General features: G+C 35.0%; 2 protein-coding genes across 3 annotated transcripts; one reads left to right on the top strand and one right to left on the bottom strand.

Moving 5' to 3' along the window:
- Window positions 1-141: 141 nt before the first annotated feature.
- Window positions 142-16338, top strand: LOC117344324 (tubulin gamma-1 chain). 2 transcript variants are annotated; one of them, XM_033907048.1, is made up of 12 exons: window positions 142-295; window positions 1430-1480; window positions 1761-1822; window positions 2314-2550; window positions 2720-2799; window positions 4365-4491; window positions 7361-7447; window positions 7660-7809; window positions 10112-10264; window positions 10899-11060; window positions 11713-11904; window positions 14129-16338. In XM_033907048.1, exons 1-12 carry the CDS (start codon window positions 247-249, stop codon window positions 14150-14152), a joined length of 1374 nt encoding a protein of 457 aa, XP_033762939.1. In that variant the 5' UTR covers window positions 142-246; the 3' UTR covers window positions 14153-16338. The 2 variants fall into 2 exon arrangements, with proteins under 2 accessions (XP_033762939.1, XP_033762940.1); XM_033907049.1 differs by lacking the exon at window positions 14129-16338 and adding an exon at window positions 12476-12973 and having other exon boundaries at window positions 247-295.
- LOC117344325 (L-galactose dehydrogenase-like) lies at window positions 15520-25333 on the bottom strand. The gene is made up of 10 exons (XM_033907050.1): window positions 25221-25333; window positions 23770-23876; window positions 22868-23013; window positions 22168-22329; window positions 21418-21548; window positions 20408-20510; window positions 20058-20189; window positions 19156-19238; window positions 18587-18673; window positions 15520-18078 (listed from the first exon to the last, which is right to left on the bottom strand). Exons 1-10 carry the CDS (start codon window positions 25331-25333, stop codon window positions 17976-17978), a joined length of 1167 nt encoding a protein of 388 aa, XP_033762941.1. The 3' UTR covers window positions 15520-17975.

The following is a 25333-nucleotide window of genomic DNA, read 5'->3' as shown; positions in this document are numbered from 1 at the left end:
TTCTATGCATGCTTTCGAATCATTGTATTGTGTACCTTTCCTTTTAACTTTGCATAAATACTTTGAATAAACTAAACACGGAAATTAAATAGAATTCCGTCAAAATTAACCAGTCATTTTATTCTTCTTTTAGGCGTCGCCGGAAGTTCTTCCTTTCTCTGCCGCCATTTTTCGAGTACCAACAAGTTTGCTATCGAGATTCCAACAGAATGTGATGGTGTGACAGGATTACAGCAAATAATCAAAATGCCACGCGAAATCATAACCCTCCAACTGGGACAATGTGGCAATCAAAGTACAGCACATTTTATTCGTTAATTGCCATTTTCATTTGATTTAGACATTTCTAAATCTCCCTCAAATCCACATCGATCGATAAGGCCCTTTCAAATCATAAAATGTCTTACGATGTTGGATTTTGTGTTGTGCCTCGTATTAATAAAAGGATTACCCTTAAAAGAGGAGACGATAATTTTCGGCGGGGGGAGGGGGGCGGGAGTATTTTTTTTTTTTTAGAATTTATGCATACAATATATTTTCATATGATGTTTACAATTTGTTTTTTATTGAGTGCCTCTGTAAATAATCTTTTTACAAATCAACAGTGTATGGAATTATATATGAAAATTCCTTAGACAATATGTCTACAGAAAATTGAAATCCCATAGCCAAAGTCATTTTTCCATAGACCAATTTTTTAAAACATTTAAAACATGTCCATCCCCTCCCGATGCAATGACAATGTTACTAGATAATCTCAGGAACCTACGTGGGGCAGTTGCCAGGTACTGATCGTAGGCTGGTGGTTTTTCTCCAGGTACTCCGGCTTTCCTCCACCTCCAAAACCTGGCACGTCCTTAAATGACCCTGACTGTTAATTAATAGGATGTTAAACAAAAACAAACCAAATCATGCATAATTGTTGGGACTTGTACTAATCAAATTGGGGCAAACTGCCAACTTGCATATAATACATAGATTCACCTATCATTAGCCCATGTTTCCTCTGGCCCTGACACCATGTCTGGTGTATTGTGTATTGTATCTATTTTTGGTGTTTTTTCCGTGGGCAAAATTGTATGAGAATTGGACAAAAAATTGAAAACAAAATTATTCCTTTACCGCAGTTTTGGCTAATTTTAGTAATAATGTAAATTGATATATATCCCCAATCAATGGGTGTAAGTTATTGTAATTAAGGGCATCCAGCTGTAGACCCTTGAGATTATGTTTTCGATTCCACAAGTTGAGATCTAACTCTTCAGTTTGAAGGGTTTGAAGGGAAATTGCTAAAAGTGAAGGGTCAGCTAGATGCCTTGCATATTATATGTAAGTTAGTGGATTTCCCCTGACCTTAGTTACTATATATATGTATATAGCTAATTATAATGTGTAAATGAAAGAATTTTAATAAACTTTTTTTTTTAAGTTGGCATGGAGTTCTGGAAGCAACTCTGTTCGGAGCATGGGATTAGCCCAGGTATAGAATTTCTCTTGTTTTATTAATGTATCATTGATCAATTTCTGAATCATATTCTCATTTTGAGTGGCATTTTAGAGTGTATTTTTAAAGTATCTTTAAGCTTTGGTAATTTCTTGATGTATAAAAAAAACTTGCAGAAATTTTTCATATACAAAGTGTACTGTACATGCAAGTAAATGGATTGGAAGCTGAAATTGAACCATAGATATCAAATTAAGTGTAATTCAATTGTCAAACATTTGCCAGACTTTCATCTTTCATGGTTTATGTATTGCAGAGGGTATTTTAGAAGAATATGCCACAGAAGGAACTGATAGAAAAGATGTGTTCTTTTACCAGGTTTGTTATTAGCTCTAGAGTAGATGTAGGTAGATCTCTTCAAGCAAAATCAAAACGATAAGTTGGCTTAGGTTTATATTCATTGCCACGCCTTAGTTTTATGAACGTTCCTTAACTTAAGGAACTGGGGGGAAAATACAGAATAAATTGTCAGATTCAAGTAAAAAAATCTTATTAAGGATTTTACTCAGATTTTATGTTAAGATAACTGCAGGTGCCATTTATGTTGAAGTCTAGTAAATGAAAAGATTGCAAATCATTTGGAATACTGTTCCTTAGAATGTAAGAAAACTTCAACAGCTCCTACCAGGTCTTCTGTGACCTTGACCTTTTCAAGAATGTGGTGAATTCAATTACTGAGATTCAAGTGGCAATTATTTTTGTTAATTTTCAAAATTTGTTGTCGGCTTAACCATTTTTTTTTTATCCGTTGGTCTAGATAAGTTTAGTATATAGAAACATGAGCATGTACATTTGTTAATACTTGACAGGCTGATGACGAGCACTACATTCCCAGAGCAGTTTTACTGGACCTGGAACCCAGGGTCATCAACACTATTATGAATTCACCTTATGCCAATTTGTACAACCCTGAGAATGTGTATTTGTCTAAACATGGAGGTGGAGCTGGTAATAACTGGGCCAGTGGCTATGCCCAGGCAGAGAAGTTATATGAAGAAATCTTCGACATCATTGACAGGGAAGCTGATGGCAGCGATAGTTTGGAGGTTAATATATCTTACAGTTGTGTGGGACATTTCTTTAAAGAAAAAATAATTAATTTCATAAAAAGCAAAATTTTATTTTTTAAACTTAGACTAGCTCATCATTTTATAATGATAATGAAAAAATATGTTTGAAATAAGATTTCAAGGTAAGAGTTGTGTGTACTTACAGGGTTTTGTAGTGTGTCACTCTATAGCAGGTGGTACTGGATCTGGTATGGGGTCGTACCTACTGGAGAAACTTAATGACAGGTAACTTTTATGATTCAATGATTTACAGACTAATAATATACAGTGGAACTTCGTTAACTCGAAGTCGACGGGACCACGAAAAAACTTCGAGTTATCCGAGTGTTCGAATTAAGCGAGTTATCGTTTTTGGTGAAAAGTTTGGTCAATATTTGTCAACATTATATAGTCATTATAACTTTGCTCTGTCGCTCATCAGTTTAGTGTGAAGACTGGTCAATACATGTAAATATATATGTAATGTTTCGTTATGTCACTTGTAATTTGGTGTAGTTTTGCCGATATACAGTCACGATAAAGTTTCTTTCACTTAGTCACTTCAATAACGATCTGATGTGCAAGTCATGTTTGCAAAAGGTAAACGATAAAACGGAATTCGACAAAATAACAAGTTATTAATGTCGAAACAAATAACCATTTAAGTTTAACATAGATTGCATACAAAACGTAACAGAACCATTACCTTTTATTGCACATATATAAAATACTGTTTGATCGGCCTACTTACTTTTTATTGATAACCACACCATTTCCATGTGTATTAGCACCGGAAGTTGGGCTGCGCATGTGCGTATAAAATGTTACTGTAACTGAGCTGGCGTTTTATCCGATTTAATAGACAGCACTGACCGTTACAGTTGTACTCTGAACACCTCGGCAGTAATTACGCTATTGTTTCAGCAGTTTAAAGATTTAATAGGCGCTGGTGACTGTGTCATTTCTACACCTGTAAAAACATCAGCCGGGTAGATCTACCGGTGTGTCAGAGATTAGTTCCGCTTGAGCGAACGGGTAGATGAGTTGTTGACTATCGTGTGTACTGATATCGGCGACCGCCTTGGGAAATTACCTGATGTAAGTAAAGCAGTACTTTTTATCACCAAGACTTGTTGTTATAAGATTCAACCGACAATTTCTTTTATGAATTTATGAAACACTTATAATAGCATGTAGGTTAGTAGTGCCGATATGTTCAGTATTACAAACGGAATTTAGCTCTTAAAAAATGTCAGCGTTTGCCACCGATCGACGAAAATTATACTTAGAGTTATTCGAACATTTCAAGTAGGATTTTTTATTGTTGGGACCAAATTTTTACTTCGTATTATCCGAGTTTTTCGAGTTATCCGAATTCGAATTATCCGAGTTTATTTTACTAAGATAAAGAGAGAATTTGGCCGGGACCGGCGAGGTACTTCGAGTTAAGCGGGGTATTCGAGTTATCCGAGTTCGAGTTAACGAAGTTCCACTGTATATACATAATTCGGTTTTGGTTTCCTTGAAAACACAAAACTACGTATACTAGGTTTACTCATTAAAAGGAAGTAAGGAAAAGATACACTGGCCACAAACATTCTGCAGTCCATACATATTTTGTCTACCAGTAATATAGATACTTTATGACACAAATCTGTTAAAAATATCAATATTTAGATAAACATTAAAGGAGTCATATTATTATTATTCTGTTGCATGGTGGCCGATGTGTTCAGCCTGCTCAGCATTTCCTATATAGAAAACTATTGTGAATGAAGCATGATATACATCAGATTTATTCATATTTTCAGATTTCCAAAGAAACTGATCCAAACTTATTCTGTTTTCCCCAATATGGATGAGATCTCTGATGTAGTGGTACAACCCTACAACTCTATTTTGACGTTGAAGCGTCTCACACAAAACGCTGACTGTGTGGTGAGTTCTGTCGACTCGTGCTCCTGTATCCACATGAAATAATATCGCCAATATCGGTTATTGCTGTTGTTTGATTGGCGATGATGTATCGTTATAGTTTTCAAATACTGGTATTTTATTGAAACATGAATACCTTTTAATCTGTTACTCGATTTGTAGTCCACATGGGGCTCGCGATCGGTTTCAGTACAAGGCTTTTTCTGGGGGCATTTTGGGGCCGTTTATGGGCCCCATTCCCAAATGAAATTATTTCATATTTAAGCCAAATTCCCAAAATTGGCACTTTGTTCCTGAACAAATCTATCCCAGTTCACCAATTTTCTTCCCCAATATGTGACAAAACAGCCCTTTCCCAAACCAGTGAGAAATAGCCCTGCAGTATTTTGAGTACTGTATGACATATTAGTGTTGGGACGATTCTCGATTTTAATCGATCATTGATTACTTTATATCCCGCCAGTGACTATCGATTATGAAAGCAAATAATCGATTATAGTAGGGGAGGTAACTCGTATGAGTTTAAAACTTGCTGTACTGAATCCATATATAGAAAAATATAGAAGAAATCGCCCAAAATGTGCACAGTAATCTCGCATTTCGCATTTCTCGGAGGTGTGAGGAGCTGGAAGAAAACATTCGGAGTACGTTTTGTCTGTGTTGTACTTAAATGAAAAATAACGGGGGAATCCGAAGGTACATCCTGTTTCAGTAATGGATGCCACGGCAGTGGAGCAAGCCGACAAACAAACTATTTATCCATACCCGAGAGGGAAAGTCCGATCCCGGGTATGGAAACACTTTGGGTTTGGGGTAAACTTGGATATGACAAAAGCAGTTTGCAAAATCTGTAGATGAATATATGCCAATAACGGTAAGTGTGCAGAGATCATTGGGAATTCCACTTTCGTTTTCCTACTACACATTACACAGGCTAGGCTTACGAGAAGTTGGGGAGAATAAAACTTTTTACGTTTTTTTATACTGTTGTCTGATCTGTTTTACGATTGCTGAAATGTTACTCATAAATTAATTTGAAAAATCCAGAAGTTAGATTGACGTTCTTGCTTGTTGATAGATCTATGTAAGTTTGTTAGTTTTGGACCTCCGTTTTGTCACATTAGCCATAGCCTTCGGTACAGTAACGTTACCGATTTTATTACTAGAGAGGTGAAATGCCCGTCAGGGTGGTTACTGTTATTTCCAATTTCCAATATAGCCATCGTGCTTCGTCCGTTGTCGTCCGTCGCCGTCCGCCGTGCGCCGTCCGTAAACTTTTTCATTCAAAATGCTACTCCTCCTTAACCCTTGTGTGGATTACTTCCAAATTTTGTTTGAAGCATTATCGGGGGAGGGCAATCATATTTTATATAAAGGAGGCTGGTCTGACCCCTGGGACCCGAGGGGAGGGGCCCCAAAAAGGGAACTTTGGTGAATATTTGCTATTAAATCCTACTCCTCCTTAACCCTTTGGTGGATTACAACTAAATTTGTTGTGAAACATCATTGGGGGAGGGCGGTCATATTTTATATAAATGAGGCTGGTGTGAGCCCTGGGGCCTGAGGGGCGGGGCCCCAAAAGGGGAACTTTGGTGAATTTTTGCTATAAAATCCTACTCCTCCTTAACCCTTAGGTGGATTTCAACCAGATATGGTGTGAAACATCATTGGGGGAGGGTGATCATATTTTATATAAACGAGGCTGGTGCGACCCCTGGGGCCTGAGGGACGGGGCCCCAAAAGGGGAACTTTGATGAAATTTTGCTAAAAAATCCTACTTCTCTCTAACCCTTTGGTGGATTAATACCAAATATGGTGTGAAACATCCTTTGGGAAGGGTGGTCATATATTATATAAACGAGGCTAGTGTGACCCCTGGGGCCTGAGGGGCGGGGCCCCAAAAGGAGAACGTTGGTGAATATTTTCTATTACATCCTAATCCTCTTTAACCTTTTGGTGGATTACAACCAAATTTGATGTGAAACATAAGGTGCAGCAATCATATTTTATAATGAGACAGGTCTGACCCCGGGGGAAAGAAAGATGGGGCAAAAGGAGCGCTTAGGTTAAACATTTCTTTAAAATGCTATTCCTCCTAAATGCCTTAATTGACTACAACCATATTTAGTATGAAACATCATTGGGGAAGGGCAATCCTAATTAATATAAATGAGTCTTGTCTGACCCATTGGGACAGAGGGGCATGCCCCAAAAATGGGAACTTGACTAAAATTTTGCTTTAAGATGCTGCTCTTCCTTGATAAGCTAAATGGATAAAAACCAAATTGATCTGAAACATAACTGGCTGCGTATAGATAATTTATGGTAATAATGCTGGATTGAGGGTCGTGTCCCTGCTGTAAGTGTTTGTCAGATGACCGTTAAGGCCCATGGGCCTCTTGTTTAGATATAGACTCGTTAGACTCGTAGTGTGTACGTTTTTGTTGAAATGTGTAAATGATAAGAGTCTACATCTAGAATATGGATTACTGGTATATTTTTTTTTCAAAAATCATACTAATCACATGGATCTTTCCAATACTGTTTCAATCCCAGGACTTATCATCTGTGATGCTAGAAGCAAAACGATAGGTCAATTCAGAAAAAGGTTAAGCAACCGATTATATAATCGATAATTAGTAAGTTGTGTTCAACCTATTATCGATTATTATTTCCCCAACGGATTCTTAACACTATTATTATCCACAGCACTAATTAATTCCTGTATTTATGCACTTTTCATTTGTTCTTAACTTGTAGCACCCAAACTCTTTGTCAGTGACTAAATTCTAAAATCAAGTAAAATGAAAAACTTTGGAAATGAAAGAATAGATTCAGTACTTGCGTGTTTCATCTGGTTTTTATCTTCCAGGTGGTTTTGGACAATACAGCATTACATAGGATAGCAGCAGACAGACTGCACATAGACACGCCATCATTTGCCCAAATTAACCAGCTGGTATGGAATCGCACACTATTTTGTTTTCAGATATAAATACGTGCAAAGATTAGATAAATCATATGTAAATCCATTTGAAAATAAATTATTATTTGGCATAAACTTGAACAAATATTTCAGTAAAAATGTAACTCTGTGTTTGGTTAACATGATCTTGTCCTTTTCCATTTGAAAATGTAATTTTAGTTTTTGTGTATGTTTGTTTTTAACAGGTATCAACAGTGATGTCCACCAGTACAACAACACTTCGTTACCCAGGCTACATGAACAATGATCTGATTGGCTTAATAGCCTCCCTCATACCAACACCGCGTCTACACTACTTAATGACAGGATACACACCCCTCACCACAAATTCTCAGGTAAATGTCTCCTGTCGCGCTCCTTACCACAAACTAACAGGTAAATGTCTCCTCTAACACTCCTTACCACAAACTATTAAATAAATATCGCGAACCGCATCTACACTACCTAATGATGACAATGCCTTCACCACAAACTCACAGGAAAATGTCCTCGGGCACACTCCTTAAATAACACAAACTAACAGGTAAACATCTTTGCTCAAACCACATCTACACTAACTAATGACAACAAAGCCTTTGGATACGAAATTGGGGGAAAAGGTGTAATTTGGCATTAGGAATGAGGCCAAATTTTTGCCTCAAAATCAAAGTGGAAAAATCACTGTTTATTGGTTTTCCAAATCAAGAAGTTATATGAAAATCGTATTAGCTTGTATCTGTTTTTACAATTAACTGCTTCTCCCTTCAATTAGTCGATGATACTCCTTTAATTTTTGGAAATCAAGTAGCTCATTGAATCCACTGTTTCATATCTTCAATTACAGTGGCAAAAATCAGCAACCAGAGTCACGTATGCTTTTATTGTTAAAAGTGCCACATAAAATATTATACTGCACAATACAATCAAATGCTTTATGGCAAATATGGTACTCCTCTTATTTATGGGATAATGTCTTAAATTATATTTGATATAAATATATTAGGTTCCGTGGCATTTGGAACTATTAGGGAATCAAAATACTGCTTATTTCTATGATAAATCCTGATGCATTCAGAATGGGGCCGGAAATACTTTTTCCCAAAAAATGCTTAAAACGCACTAGACAATCTATCTCCTTCTAGATCTGCGAAGTACAGAGCAACCCGCTTATTTGCATAGCCCTTTTTCCATGACAAAATATGCAAATAACCGGAGTATTCGTATAGGCGGAGTTGGGTTTTGGCCCCTCTTATACACTATGTAGATCATCAGGTAGGTACTCAAAATGGGCGCTATATATGATTGTTTACGTTATTTGCATTAAAAATATAATTAAAAAAAACATTATTTAAAATATAAGACTAAATACGAAATAAATGGGTTGTTATTCTTTGTAAATGTACAAATATTTGCATATACTTCATCGTTTACTACTTGTCACTCCGAGTCTGTGGGTCCGATATCGGTCATACACGCGTGGGTTGGCACTACGATGTACAATGTGATCGTTTCAATTAACATTCATTATCGTCTCGAGATGCGTTTTGTTCCTGCTATGAGTATATTAGTTGTTTGATAATAGATGATGAACTGCTTAAGCAATAGACTGTCTTAAATGACTGTGAGATGTGTATTGTCGTTTGGGTTCGTTTTGGAAAATGGCGCACACACACAAAGTGTTGTCGTTCATTACACATATGCCCCCACAATGCAATGCGCCTAGTAAACAATCATGGCGATCGCAACCTGCCTCAGCGAGTGTTCAAGTGCACAGAACACAGGTTTGGATCGATGCTATAATAAATAAACAAATCTCATCAAAAGATGAGGCATATAGATATTTTTCTTCACAATGCTACTGATATGGTCTGGATAATAACTAAATGTCGATATCGATGCATCGAACATAACCTGTTTTGACGAAGTGGGAACCAATGATTAGATAACGTTGTACATCGTGTCGAATCAATATGTAAACTAAAACACTTTTCTTAAAACTTGTATTACGGGAAAATCACAAAAATACCCTAAAATCAATTAAAATTTTTCGATTTTTTGGAATTTTTATATGCATATAAGCGGGAGTCGGTGTTTTAGTCAATGCAAATACACGGGATTAAAATACAAAGATAAAGAAGAAAAAAATCGGGACCTGAGACTTTTATGCAAATAAGCGGGATATTCAAATAACCGATATGCAAATAAGTGGGCTCCTCTGTATATTTTTTTAAGTGATGGGATTTACGATTTTAGGTGTTTGAAGAAATCTGCTTAAGATAAATAAATTATAAAAAACAGTTAAAACATACTTACTGGCCTGCTTTATCCTAGTGTGTTCAGAACTATTTTCTGTGAAAATTAGTATGCTTGCTGCCTGGTTTGTGCAAGGGGAGGTAGCTTTTACAGGCTCTAGTTAATGTGACATAGGAAAGTCATATCAAGGTCTTGTTAGATTTAAAAGGACACTTAATATAGAAAATAAAAAAAGGATAAATGCAATAAAGTAAATGCCTTGCAAATGAAAAATAAGATCAATAACAAAATTTAAGGTAAATGTCTGGCAAATGACGAATAGGAATACGATAAAGTAAATGCTTGACAAATTAAGAATAGGAATATGATAAAGTAAGTTCCTGACACATTTGATTTTGACTGCAGGTTGCTAGTGTGAGGAAGACCACAGTCCTGGATGTGATGAGACGATTGTTACAGCCCAAAAACATGATGGTATCAACACACGTCCACCGACAGGCTGCCCACTGTTACATATCTATCCTAAACATCATACAGGGCGAGGTCGACCCAACACAGGTACGAGAGAAACCTGTGATAACTCTCTCCAATTATCTGTACATATCCATAGGGTTCAAATGTGATGGATTTTCAGGATACTTTTTTTTCATAAATTTGTAAAAATGAGAAGAAAAACCCTAATTCATTGTATTTAAATTTGAAATTCTGTTGCAAAATCAATGTTACTTCAGATAAGTGATTTTAGGTCATCATTACTTTTGCCCATACTTCAAAAAATATTTGTTTATGCTTAAACTTGTACTGGATAAATCTGTATTCATCTCATGAACAGGGAAAATTACAGATTTTGAAGCTAGTCGGGGTAATAATTTCGCAAACTTGCTTTCTTCGAACAAAGAAATCTGGTAATAGAGAAATTTTATTTATCGATATATTGTTGACATAAGAATCTTTAATTTAAAAACCAGCATCTGGACATTCTTTACTGCAACAAGAGTCCAGTTAAAAATTTTAGATAGAACAGAAGAATTTTAAATTTCTAATCACTTCCATGTTAAATTGAAAGCTACTGATCTCTAAAAATTTGAAATGATTGTTTAATTGACTAATAGGGATTTTGAATGAGACTTATTTTCATCTATTAAAATGGCATTTTAATAGTAGCCTGATCCTAAATAATTTGTTTATACAGGTGCACAAGAGTTTACAGCGGATCAGGGAGAGAAAGCTGGCCCAGTTCATCCCCTGGGGCCCTGCTAGTATCCAGGTGGCCCTCTCACGTAAATCACCCTACACACAGACAGCTCACAGAGTCAGTGGGCTCATGCTGGCCAATCACACGAGTATTTCCTCTGTAAGACACCGCCATTACAACTCTAAATAACTTTCATAGTTGGCTTTATATACCCATCAAGTTTTATTGGGAGGATTGTGGTATGGTTTCTGAAGTAGCATTTCAATATAACAATTCTTGTTCAATTTCCATATTTTATACATTTTGAAAGAATAGCTACGTCACTTAGACTATTCTGTGGTGATACAGGTGTATGATGTTCTAAACTGGGTGCAGACATGCTTTCAAAATTACAGATAATTATCAATATATAAAGCTCTGAGTATACAATATGTCATATTTTGTCAAAGAGTAGGTTTAAACAACATTTCCTTTGATTCCCAACAATTTTCTACTATTATATGTATTTGTTTTTTATTTCACCAGTTAGATTTATGTGTTTTTCTTTTCTATTCAAAGGGTAATTTTATGTGGCAGACTATTATAGAGAATTAAAACTGAATCGGTTAAGAAAGGTATTAACAAAATAAGTGTCCAAGACAGGTAGCGTAATGAATATTTAAATATATTTAGCTCCCAGCTTTAAAAAAAAAAATCTGGAATTGAATATAAGATGCAGTGCTATCATTAAAAAAAAATCATTGATGATCACTTTTCTGTCAAGATTTCATATTTTTACAGGCTGTGCTTTAATGTTTTCCTTTACTTTCAGTTGTTTGAAAGAACTCTACGGCAGTACGACAAACTAAAGAAACGCGAAGCTTTCATGGACCAGTTTAAGAAGGAATCAATTTTCAAAGACAATTTAGATGAGTTTGATAATTCAAGGGAAGTGATTCAACAACTTGTGGAAGAGTACGAGGCTGCGACCAGACCGGACTATTTGTCGTGGGGAACACAGCAGGTATGATCTCAGGTTCTCAGGGTTTTGATTGTTAAAATGTCTAACTGCTGATTTACTATAAACTTACGTAGAAGAGAGGGCTCTTGCTGTAGAGCTATAATCCAATGAATGTATTCAATCAATTAATGATTCAGTCTTGTTGGAAATTAATGGACTCTTTCTCCTGACTTTGACTGGGGGCCCATTCGTTTATGCTGACAAACCAGTTTGTTGGTTTTTAATGAAATATTTCAAACATTTTTCTTGATGGACCTGCAATGGAAGTCTTTGTCAAGGCTCATCTGAAAACAATATAAAATCACCATGTCTGTCTTTATTTAAAAAAAAACAACACTGGTCCAACTGTTTGGACTGCAAAAACGAAAAACAGCCTAGGACCACTCAAATAGATCAAATTCAACCTTCCATTTGGCTACTGCACATATTTCTTGTATATATTTTATTCTGCTGTAATAATGAAATCATTCAAAAAGGCTTATTTCAAAAAGTAACACTGTCACAGCTCTGTGAAATTGAGGTTAATGCAATGAAGTGTTCTGTAGACTATACAAGTATGTTTGCTTGCCTTCAGTAACTGCCAATACACACGAGGTTATAATCTCAGTAGGTATGGTAATTATATCCTGTGCAAACTGCTAACCTTGATTTTCTCCCACTTTTCCAACTGATCTGACCCAGGAAGCTGGCCTTATCCCATCATAAACTAATCATCACCTGTCTGTTGTTTGGTATTATACAGTAAAATGATCATAATTATAGCACTGTTTCACTTTATCCAATATTTACACTGAATTATATGATTTTAGACATTTGACTACAAAAACTTGATATTACTTCAGTAAATATGATGGTGAATAAGTTTCTTCCATTGAAAAGGCTTTTCTTAACCAATTTATTTAGAATGTGTCTACTAACAAAAAGTTTTAATTCGCTAGAATTCATTTGCCTGACAACAAGTATAACAACCTCACCACTTTCAAATGGTTGTGGTGGGAAAATGTTGTTACTGACAGATCTGTTCCGGCAAACTATTCCTCTTTTCTGTCATACAAATGATATACATCCGCAGCCTAATATAGTTCCTATTTTGATAGCAATTATTGACTCAATTTAAGTGATGTAAACCGTGTTTACTGCAATTATTTAAAATGAAATGTAAATGTTTGGTGTTCTAGACTATTTTAGAGTATAAATATCAACCTTTTTCCTCATCAGTATATGCAATTTTGTTGGCGTAGGATTACGTAGTTCTGTCTCGATACTGCCTTGAAAACGAAAGTAGAAAAATCAGTTTGATCGTCGTGGAAATTTACATGCATTCACAGAGAAACTATCCACATCTGTTCATCCTGAGTTCATATGCAGGAACATTTGATAGCTTAAAACCAATCCTATTTACGTATTCAAATGCACCCGAGCATTCCACGAGATAACTTCAGCTGTCACATGACTCCTCACTAGTCAGCCAAAATGGCAGTTATGTCTACTGTAACTAAACCAACGACCGTTCGCAGTTTCATATTCATTTGTATGTCGCTAGAATACGCAAGAAATATGACCAGGAATTGAGGGCAAGTTATAACAAACTACATTGCCGTTTTTGTTCGGATTTTATTGAATAAGGTTTTATTTGTTGTTTGAAAAGAATCTAATGATTATGATCCGTGACTGATCATGAATACATGATGTACTGGCGTCGGTGTCAAAACTAGATATGTCTCCTCGGACAACGTGACCACAGTTTTCTATCGGAGTGAAAATGTGTTACTACGGGTCATAAAATAGATGTTTGATAGGCTTTATTAACATCTTATAGTATAAATAAAATTTTAAAAAAACTTCGGCTGTGTACATCTTGGATTTTATCTTTAGTTGTAGTTACTTGAACAACATGTTTGTTAATAGACCGATTTGTCGTTAAGTTGATTCTTTTTTCAAAGTTTACAAGCAGCTTTACTGATTCAGGAGTATATCAATAATCTTTCACAAGCATTAAAGAAATGGGGAAAGAACTATACTCAGCTATTGTAAAGTTGTCAGCTGATATATATGTTATACATGTTTTCTTGAATATATATAGAATAGGAATACCAGGGCCAGATGAAGACATTTCATCTGATACAAATGTAACTGTCTGACTATAAAATCCAATTTTAAATTTCTTATAATATGACCTCAGACCCTGACGTTCCTCCGGGCCTTTGGCCCTTTGATTGTTTTCTAGGCACCAGCTGCTGAAAGAATATGAGGACCAGAAAAGCTTTCTGGATTGTAATGGTGGCTGTTGATGAAGACACAAACTGTTTGGATAACAATGTATCAAATTGTATTGAGAATCTCCATGTGTTATATTCGAGGATGAAGGTGGATATGTTGACTAATGACAAGATGTCTCTGAATAGTGCCTTATTTATTGTACATCAGATCACATATAATCTTCAAACTTTACTGTATGTTAGTTGCATTTTAATACAGTGCAATGCATGAGATATTTCAAATTATGTCACAATGTTCTCAGATTTTGTTCTTTCAACTTAATGTATTTTCAATTTGTTATTTCCGGGGACTCTTCCCTATTTGAAATTACCACTGATAAGCCTTTGCCTATTAGCCCACCAATATCTCTCAGTTCAGCAGGGATGCTATTTAGCTATCCTGCACTACTTTGAATCGATGTTTCTGTGTTTGCCCTTTGAACTTGTTACATGATAAATACGGTAAATTATTTGTTAAATAATACTTTCCTGATATATGGATATTTGGGTATAAACAGATGACCCTCATCATGATAACTATCACTTGTACATTTCACTAAATTTACATAAACATCTTGAGTGCTCTATTTGTAGAGTTATGATGGAATTTAACATTTTGTTACCTTTAGTTTTCAACAATATAATGATATATAAGACATAACATTATATTAAGGATTGATTATTTATTGTTTATAAAAGTGGAAAAAGACAAACTGTAAGAGTTCATACATTGTTAAATTCAAATAGATAACCAATTATCACTCATTGAGGCACTCACATTACTGTGTACTAGGTACACCATGTCAAACTATATGATTTATTGTACAGTTATATTAAATTCAGAACATTATGTGTGAGTTTGAAGTTATTTCAGTGTATTTATGTTAAAACAGATGCCATGTATTTGGTTTTAGATATGTGTAATGACCCAGTATGTATTTATTTTACACTATTGTACTTGATCAAAACATTGACTCTTTAATAGTGTGGTCCAACATCACATTTACAGATTTTATAGACTGGTTATTAAATGTACATTGTGTGGTGATGTCATAATAGTGTACTGATGTCATAATCAGCGTAATTACCATGTAGTCGGTTATTTCCGTGGGGATGAATTTGTTAAGAAATTTGTATTTTGACATCTGGAGCAAACTTAGCAACATTTAGATATCCTCTTGCAGCAATGTCATAAAATGTTAATTTGTTAAAAGTTTAATTCTTCCGTTTCCATTCCGAAAATCCAGAAATTTTTGACCCATGAAAATAACCAGCATTATGGTATACTGTATTTTTTTGTTGGAGAAACATTTTTAAAATAAGATATGATTTAGTCATTGATTTAGATACATAGCGACAACACTCCATGTTCGCACATCAATATCAGTTCTGAAATAATCATTATTTACATTTTATGTATTCATAACTTGTACATGTATCTTTGTTTCAATGATTCTGAACATATTTCTGGAATATTAATTCAAAATATGCCATGAGATTTATTTGTCATGAAGTAAATATGATAACAGTTAATAGTTGTAAACCCCTGTTTAGACACGTATACAAGTTTTCTGTGATGCACACATGTTAGCAGTTTTTGTGAACTTCAAAAACATTAATGAAGATAGCATGCAGGGATTTATCTTCTCCATATTTGCTGTTTTCATTCTCCTTTTCCTCTTTATTTCACTTTTCCTACCAAGATGTTTCCCTTTGGAGATATTTTACATAAGACATTTTTTATTTGTGAAATGCAACAGAACACATATCTATGGACTCTAAAATGAAAATTTCTCTTCTCAGATAATTTGTCCATTAAGATATCTTTAATATCATTATTTTTCAATTTGAAAATGAATTTGGTCAATTTTAACCCTGTGATTTTGTACATTTCGACACATAACACTCCCGTCTTTAACCTTTAAAAGATGTATTATTCCCCGACATGATAAATAATTCTAAAAAGGTGGTACCTTTTAAAAACTAGATAAATTCCTGACATGATAAATATTGGGGTATGCTTTTAAGGCTGATGACAGTACCATGATAGACAATGGTGATTGGCAATGTTTTGTGTTTACATTTTAATTAACCGATGCTGTACTGTCTTATGAACTGTGCATCTGCTTACATATATATGAATTATATGTATAAATACAACTTAAAGACGTTTCAAATATTTTTGATTTGTTTATTTATTAGATACATTCTTTGAATTAAGTTGATATATATCATCTGGACTGGCGATCTATATATCATCTGGACTTGCGATCTTGTATATCCTCAGGACTGGCGATCTATATATCCTCTGGACTGGCGATCTATATATCATCTGGACTGGCGATCTATATATTATCAGGACTGGCGATATATATCATCTGGACTGGCGATCTATATATATCCTCAGGACTGGCGATCTATATATCATCTGGACTGGCGATCTTGTATATCCTCTGAACTGGCGATCTATATATCATCTGGACTGGCGATCTATATATATCCTCAGGACTGGCGATCTATATATCCTCTGGACTCGCGATCTTGTATATCCTCTGGACTGACGATCTATATATCATCTGGACTGGCGATCTATACATCATCTGGACTTGCGATCGATATATCCTCTGAACTGGCGATCTATATATCATCTGGACTGGCGATCTATATATTATCAGGACTGGCGATCTATATATCATCTGGACTGGCGATCTATATATCATCTGGACTGGCGATCTATATATCATCTTGACTGGCGATCTATATATCCTCAGGACTGACGATCTATATATCCTCTGGACTGGCGATCTATATATTATCAGGACTGGCGATCTATATATCATCTGGACTGGCGATCTATATATCATCTGGAATGGCGATCTATATATCATCTGGAATGGCGATCTATATATCATCAGGACTGGCGATCTATATATCATCAGGACTGGCGATCTATATATCATCTGAGTCTATATATCATCAGGACTGGCGATCTATATATCATCTTGACTGGCGATCTATATATCATCAGGACTGGCGATCTATATATCATCTGGACTGGCGATCTATATATCATCTGGACTGGCGATCTATATATCATCTGGACTGGCGATCTATATATCATCAGGACTGGCGATCTATATATCATCTGAGTCTATATATCATCAGGACTGGCGATCTATATATCATCTGGACTGGCGATCTATATATCATCTGGACAGGCGATCTATATATCCTCTGGACTGGCGATCTATATATCATCTGGGCTGGCGATCTATATATCCTCTGGACTGGCGATCTATATATCATCAGGACTGGCGATCTATATATCATCAGGACTGGCGATCTATATATCATCTGGACTGGCGATCTATATATCATCTGGACAGGCGATCTATATATCCTCTGGACTGGCGATCTATATATCATCTGGGCTGGCGATCTATATATCCTCTGGACTGGCGATCTATATATCATCAGGACTGGCGATCTATATATCATCAGGACTGGCGATCTATATATCATCAGGACTGGCGATCTATATATCCTCTGGACTGGCGATCTATATCTTATGGACAGGCGATCTTTATATCGTCTCGACTGGCAATCTATATCATCTCGACTGGCGATCTATATATATCATTTGGACCTGACTCCTACAGTGGTAAGGTAACATCAATCTTTAATTCACACCCAATTTAACTGGTCTCCTTTCCCTATTTATGGCTGTTCCTCTGTCTGGAGTTATTGTTGCACCGGAAGCAGCAACGTGGTTACCTATAAAGTGATGTTTCTCTTGACGATTAGGTAATGGCAGGTCTAGCCCAGTTTGGTAGCTGTAGCGTTTTCTCCCCTCAACAGAGCACGGTACTTCTCCACCTCTACTACCTCCCAATTCCGATTATCCAATGGTCTCATGTATCTGTTGGAATCGACACAAAAAACATGAAAGCAATATATGCGCACTTTCCAAGTTTTGTTTTGTTTTGTTTGTTTGTCTTATTAAATCGGTAGATGCTCGTTTTCAGATATCTCCCTTTAGTCACTTTACCGTTCATACAATAGTGACATTTATTCTGTATCGTCGTATCATCACACAGGAAAAGTGAGTAAGCACAAGCCAAGGAGAGATTATGTTTGACTCCTTTTGATATACTTTTATCCCGTTTTGTAACGGCAGTTGGCCTAATCCCAAGTTTAACATAGTTTTCAGGTAGAGAGTAAAATGGATATTAATTGCTTGTCACAGACATTTTACCAAGAATTAGATTTTTTTTATTTCTGTTTACGATAATTCTATTTTCTACTGTTCTAAAAGACGTTAATTTTCGCGAAAATAGTGGATCACATATACTCGTTTTACTTTCAATCCGATAATAGAAGCTCTTGAAAATAGCATCATGTAAAGTAACACCGTGTATGATCACTACCTTTTCATGATGTCTTCTTTGGCATTACATTCCATCTCGGTCAACGGCACGAATACTGAATCTAAATTTTTCTTTGCGTTCTTTAAGCTGTAAAAAAACAAAATACATTTGTATGATGCTACTGTTTACTGGAGAAAGGACTGAAGTTAATGGTGTTAATATCATTAAGCTGTGTAAGCATGGCATTCAAAAATTGATTGAGGAGCTACATTTATTTAGTGTCATTCCCTGCCTGAAATATGATATTCTATTACGTCATATGATTTGAATGATTTATTTGTGTGTTTTCTGCTTTAGATGTAATGGTCTCGAGTCCCTTTTTAGATAATGGTTGTGATCTTTAACAACAACAGGTGTCGTCAATGGAGCTGAAGACGATAGTATGTTTTACATATGAGTTTACACTTGTGCATTTCCCACGAAGTTTTTTTTTAACATATTTATCTATATTAATCTTTCCTTTATTCTTATTTCGTCCCGATTTCATTAACAACGGGTTTGTAAATATGGCAGCAATATTTGTTCATGCGTTTATTGGAAATATGGATGTAGGAATGTTTTATACTTACCTAGCTGAGCTGAACAGCGTTGTGGGGAGCGGCAGTTCAAGTGAATAGGACAGCGCCAGACGGGACAAATCCACTCCAATTTCCTAAAAAAAATAATAGATAAAATAAATTGAATAAATACACTCTAAGCGTATATACTCTAGTATTTCTCTGTACTCTAATTTTTCGCGCATAGTCACATTTTAACGTATTGACTATATGGCATACGTTCATTTCATGCAATGAATACAATATATTGAAAAGCTACAAATAACACGTTATCATAATGTAACGTGTTATTCCTACCGCTTAAATAGACGTGTTCATGTAAATTATTTGACTATACAATAACAAAATGTTAAAACTATTCATCAGGCTATATTTTATCAGTTTCTAGTCCGATTAATTTCTACTTGTTTGTGTTTTTTTAGGAAACAGTTTCAAATACAGTGAAACCTCACCTTACGACCACCTCAAAATAACGACCCGACCCCGCTCTTACGGGCACTTTTTTCAGTCCCGATTTTTTCTCTCTATATCTTTGTATTGGTCGCTTCACTATTACGACCACCCCGCTATTCCGTATTACGACCACCTTGGGCAGTCCCAACGACCACTAATTAACGTTAGTTACCCCCACAATTACGACCAGTTGGTCGTGTTCCTGATGGTCTAGCTCAATTTGGTCTACCTCGGTATTGAGACCACCTCGCTATTAAGACCACTTTGACCCGGACCCCCAGGTGGTCTTAATAGTGAGGTTTTACTCTACATTAAATGATAAAAAAAAGTAAAGGGTTAACGACTTATAGCTATATCTCGATTGAGTATTGCGCTTGTCCTTCAGTTATTAAATAGTCATCAATTCAACGTCACATGGACAGGGAATATGTGACTTAAATAGTTCCTGTTTTGACAGTTACTCTGCAGTATCCTGAAGCTTCAGCACAGCTTCGTTTAATGTTATCGGGTGCAGGATGCCAGTCCGGAGGTCCTCTGTCTGTGAGAAGGCCCATGCTTACTGGAGAAGCATTTATCACGCCGGTGCCACTTTTCTGTAACAGAACACATAGTTAATATATATATATGTGGAGTTTTGGAGTGATGACGTGTTATAAAGCAAAATTAAATTCAATGCAATATAAATATTGTGTAACAATGAAATGTATTTAATAGTGGTGTTGAGTCACTGTTTAAACACATCTAAAGAAATTTGTTATAATGAATTCATCCATATATTTTAAGAAACCGTTACGAAAAACACAAAAATCACCTCAAAAAAGGGGAGATAATCTAGTAATGAATTATCATGCATGCATGCCCTGCAGTAAGACAACACAGTGTCCACCTTGATAGTACTTCTGTCCAGCACGTCCCTGTAAATCACAATTATAACCACTTTCATCGTCTTATCAATGTACCAGGATATTTTGTTGACTTGTATTGAGAGCACAGCACTAGCTCCGTCTAACACTATAATATTTGATATCCTAGCATACTGCTTTAAACATTGTCAGTATACGCCTTTTAACATCTTCAGCATACTATATTTAACATTTTCAGCATACTATATTTAACATTTTCAGCATACTATATTTAACATCTTCAGCATACTATATTTAACATTTTCAGCATACTATATTTAACATTTTCAGCATACTATATTTAACATCTTCAGCATACTATATTTAACATCTTCAGCATACTATATTTAACATTTTCAGCATACTATATTTAACATTTTCAGCATACTATATTTAACATTTTCAGCATACTATATTTAACATCTTCAGCATACTATATTTAACATTTTCAGCATACTATATTTAACATTTTCAGCATACTATATTTAACATCTTCAGCATACTATATTTAACATTTTCAGCATACTATATTTAACATTTTCAGCATACTATATTTAACATTTTCAGCATACTATATTTAACATCTTCAGCATACTATATTTAACATTTTCAGCATACTATATTTAACATTTTCAGCATACTATATTTGATATTTCCAGTATAAGTTTAACATCTTCGGCATACAATATTGGACATTTTCAGCATACTCTTCAGCATACAATATTGAACATTTTCAGCATAGTACTGTGTTTATCATTACAAGTATACTGCAGTTCTACTAGTATTATTTCAAACAATACACCAGGTTTTAATCGGAGATATTAAACTCTGTCTAGTGTATTCTTTCTGAAAATGATTTTATAGTATAAGTTCACTTTGTTTGTTGTACATAAAGTTCCTCTAAGGTAACCAAACTCACTTGAGTAGTTTTGTTGGGTAGCCTGTAATTCCTATATACCGAGCCTTTCCGCTTTCCTTGACCTTCTGTAGCGCCGGCAATGTCTCATTGATGATGATGTCAATGTTATCAGCAAATTCGATATCGTGTGCCTAGAATTGCGAGTATTGTATGGATGTTTAATAAATATTTCTACTGCTTAGATCAAATGACTGTACAAAACCTATACCGATCCTAGCACCTATCAGCACAAATTGAGAGTTAGAGACACAAAGGCCATAAATATTTAAACTGGATTATAAACTGTTTCGTCATTCATACTCAGGGCCTAAAGTGTTGGTACCGAGGAGGCGACGGGAAAACTTAAGAAAGGTCGCGAGAAATTTAACAAATCTTGATAGGAGGGCGCTATTGCTCTATAATAAAATAAATTTTATGATAAATGATGAATAGAGAATGTCAATCACATGGTTATATTTATAATCTACACTTTCAATCCTGAATTAACGTTCCAAAAACGTATTGATAATTTCAAAATATATAAATTTCGTATTATGTTGCTGCGAGAGCCATAGTTTAGATGGACGATAAGTTTTAATATTCGACATGTGTATTTATGTTAAAATATTGTAAATATGGCGGCGGAGGCGTAGGTTTTATTTCATGTTCGTAGCTTATGTGCTTGATACTACAATTATGCTTGTAACAATTAAATAAATGATTCAGAAAATGAGTCCATCCATTATTTGACTTAATAATTTAATAATTTACCTGAACAAGGTCGACTGATTCCAGACCAAGTCTCGTTAAACTTTCATCAACACTTCTGATTGTTCGCTCTGCCCTGAAGTCAAACATTTGATCGATTTCTGGTAGATATCGACCGACCTTTGTAGATATGAAATAGGATGATCTAGGTATGGTCTGTAAGGCCTGGTAATGAAATCATAATGACCGATAAACAAAAGTATTGTTTGTCGACAGCGTGTTCATTATTATCTGATAGTGACGCAATTGTGGAAATGTTAAACGAATCACGGCAATGGAGATAACAGATTCGGAGGTACCTATTAACATCCTGTGTGTAATTTAATGACATATCATATTCTGACTATTCTAAAATCAATGCAAAAATAATCAGTGTTTGATTTATGCTAGGTGATAACAATATTGATCATCTCTGTCGACATCGTTGGAGACCCACGGTTGTCACTGGGTGATAAGTGTAGAGTTGCGTAGTGAACTTAACCGTGGTCTCCGGCGATGCTCTGTAGGGATATTTATTAAACGTTACACTGTATGATGTTACACAATTCTTCAACCAAGGTGTAACGAAATACAATATTGTTGATGCACTGCAAATAAGTTCACTCTCATTTCACATATCCAGGTGGGAACCATCCTCATTATATTTTATTGTACTATATAGTTCAAATTGTATATGATTTTCCGTGTCGTGAAATGTACTCACCCGTCCAAGTACTTTTTCAGCTTTTCCATGACCATACCATGGTGCAACATCAATATAATTTACACCGTGTTTGACAACGTATTCTACAACTTTTAATCCTTCTGCGTCATCAGTATCCCTAAAAACACTTCCGAGTGCCGCTGCACCTGCATTAAAAAAACAATTGTTATTCTTATGCTATTTAATATTCTAAAATCAGTCAGCAACTGAAAGTGATTTATCAATACGACATGCAGATACATGTATTGTGAATATTGATTGTAACTAAGTTTTAAACTTTCTATGCACATTTGGATATCGGTAATAAAATATCATGAATGATTTTGTATCTCTGTAACTTTAGGAAAGAAAAGAGACCTTTTATAGAATGCAATTAATGTAGAAGTTGTAAAAGTGATGTACGTTTGTTAAGGTTAATATATAACACATTCGTATTTCATTCCATTTATGTCTTTTCTTTTTTTTTTAATTTGAATTCATATTTGTCTCTATTTAAATATTCGATATGCAATAGAAAATTGACATTATACTGTAGAACATTGATGAAATCGTTTGTTTTTATGTGTTTTTTAGCGTTTATATCTATGGAGATATAAAGGCATTCTGTTGTTATTAAAAAATTATTGAGTTTGATAAAATGCCAATTCATTTCATTTATTGTCTATTTCATTTATAACTGAAGTAGGTTTCATATAAATTTATGATATAGATATAAATGGGTAATCCTGATATAATGGCATCTTTTGTTGTCATAGTTTTACGCTGGTTTCGTAAATGTATTAACAATTGCTAATTCATCAATAATTTCAACATAAGATCATTTGATATGACAAGAACTCGAGTACTTAATGTAAGTTTAGAAATCGTTTCTGAATATCACTTTGACGGCGGTTCATACGCACCATAACTAAGCTTGGACACCACCATATCAGTGCTTCCTAGTCCGTTATATTTCATTTTCCGAACGGATTCCTCCACATGGAAATCCTTCAGGTAGGTAGCTGGAAGGCTGGTCAGGTAGACAACAGAGATCAATTATAATTACAAACATTTATACAATTCCATCTTACACAAGACAACTGTCTCTTTCGTGCAATTAAACTTTCGATATGAATAATTGTGAGAAAGCGTTTTCCGACACCATTTATGGGAAAGAAACACCCGGGATCATGCATTTACTCTGGATGAATTAAGCTTACGATGAAGTAAAATGTTCACTTCTTACTCGCAATTTGCATTAACAAGTGACATTGATATTAATTGTTTTTGGTATATATCTAGTGGCTATAATACGTCACAAGTTAGTGGACTCTAAATGTATCCCGGCTTTGTATTTTGTTTAATAATGAATAACAGTATCCATATTTATATTTTCTCTTCTGTTGTGTTTGCATAACACATAAAGACCATAGCATCACTGACGAGTCATATAATGAAATCACTAAGATGTTTGATATAGTGTAATGCCCTTGTTTATTCTATGTAACTGAAATGTGTTGATGTATTTTGTGTTTTTTGTACGGACCTCAAAAACACTGAAAAGGCTGTTGATTCATATTAACTATAAGTGCCACCAGAGACCTATATACTATATTTAGTATATAGGTCTCTGGTGCCACTGAGCTGAGGATAGTATTCAGAAACACTGAACACACGTTCTTATTTGCTTCTTTCAATACAATGAAGACTTGACATGCCCTCATGATTAGTTATAGGAAATAGAATATGGAAATATTACAATTAGCACAGTAAATAATTAGCACGAGTTACATTGAGAAAATAATATTTCCGCTAAAATATTTACTTTTGTATGAAATGTATTTGAATTGTAATTCCTGTATATCTTATGCATTTTAGATTAAACGTTCAAATGTTTATTGATAAGAAAGACACTAATTTTAAGCAGTGAACCGATATCTTATACAGTGGGTATGAAAAAGACCTACGATAGCGGTTTACTATAGCAGGAGACTAGCGGTATATTCGTGTGTTAGATATTTTCTGATAAGGTTATGTAAATGGGAAATATTTTTATTTGTAAGTTAAACCATGTATGTATAGGACCTAGGTGTATCTTCAATGAAACGGCTGGAATCTTAGTCACTTGAGCGTCCTATTTAGATCCCTTTGTCAATGCTCTTTCAAGTTGACTATAAAGCGTCAAACTGACAATATTCAAAATGGCTGTATTTACCAGATACTTAAAGGGTTACATTAATGCTGTAAAACTTACTGTTTAAACGTATTACTTCACTTGTGGTATACTTGAAGTGTTAGTAAGATGCTATTTCTCAAATAGACAAATACATTTAGCTTGTTTACAAAACAGCAATAGGGAATTGTTAATACGTACCCTTTGTCTGTATTTACTTCAGACATGGTCCTTCTCGGCTTGGTGTGACAACACACAGTATATGTACGCCTAACTACACATATCCATATGACGGACATACAGGTGTCAGTCAT

This window comes from Pecten maximus, chromosome 15, assembly GCF_902652985.1.
Source record: "Pecten maximus chromosome 15, xPecMax1.1, whole genome shotgun sequence".
Taxonomy (NCBI): domain Eukaryota; kingdom Metazoa; phylum Mollusca; class Bivalvia; order Pectinida; family Pectinidae; genus Pecten; species Pecten maximus.
The sequence above is the reverse complement of the archived record's forward strand: the minus strand, read 5'-3'. Positions and strand labels throughout refer to the sequence as shown.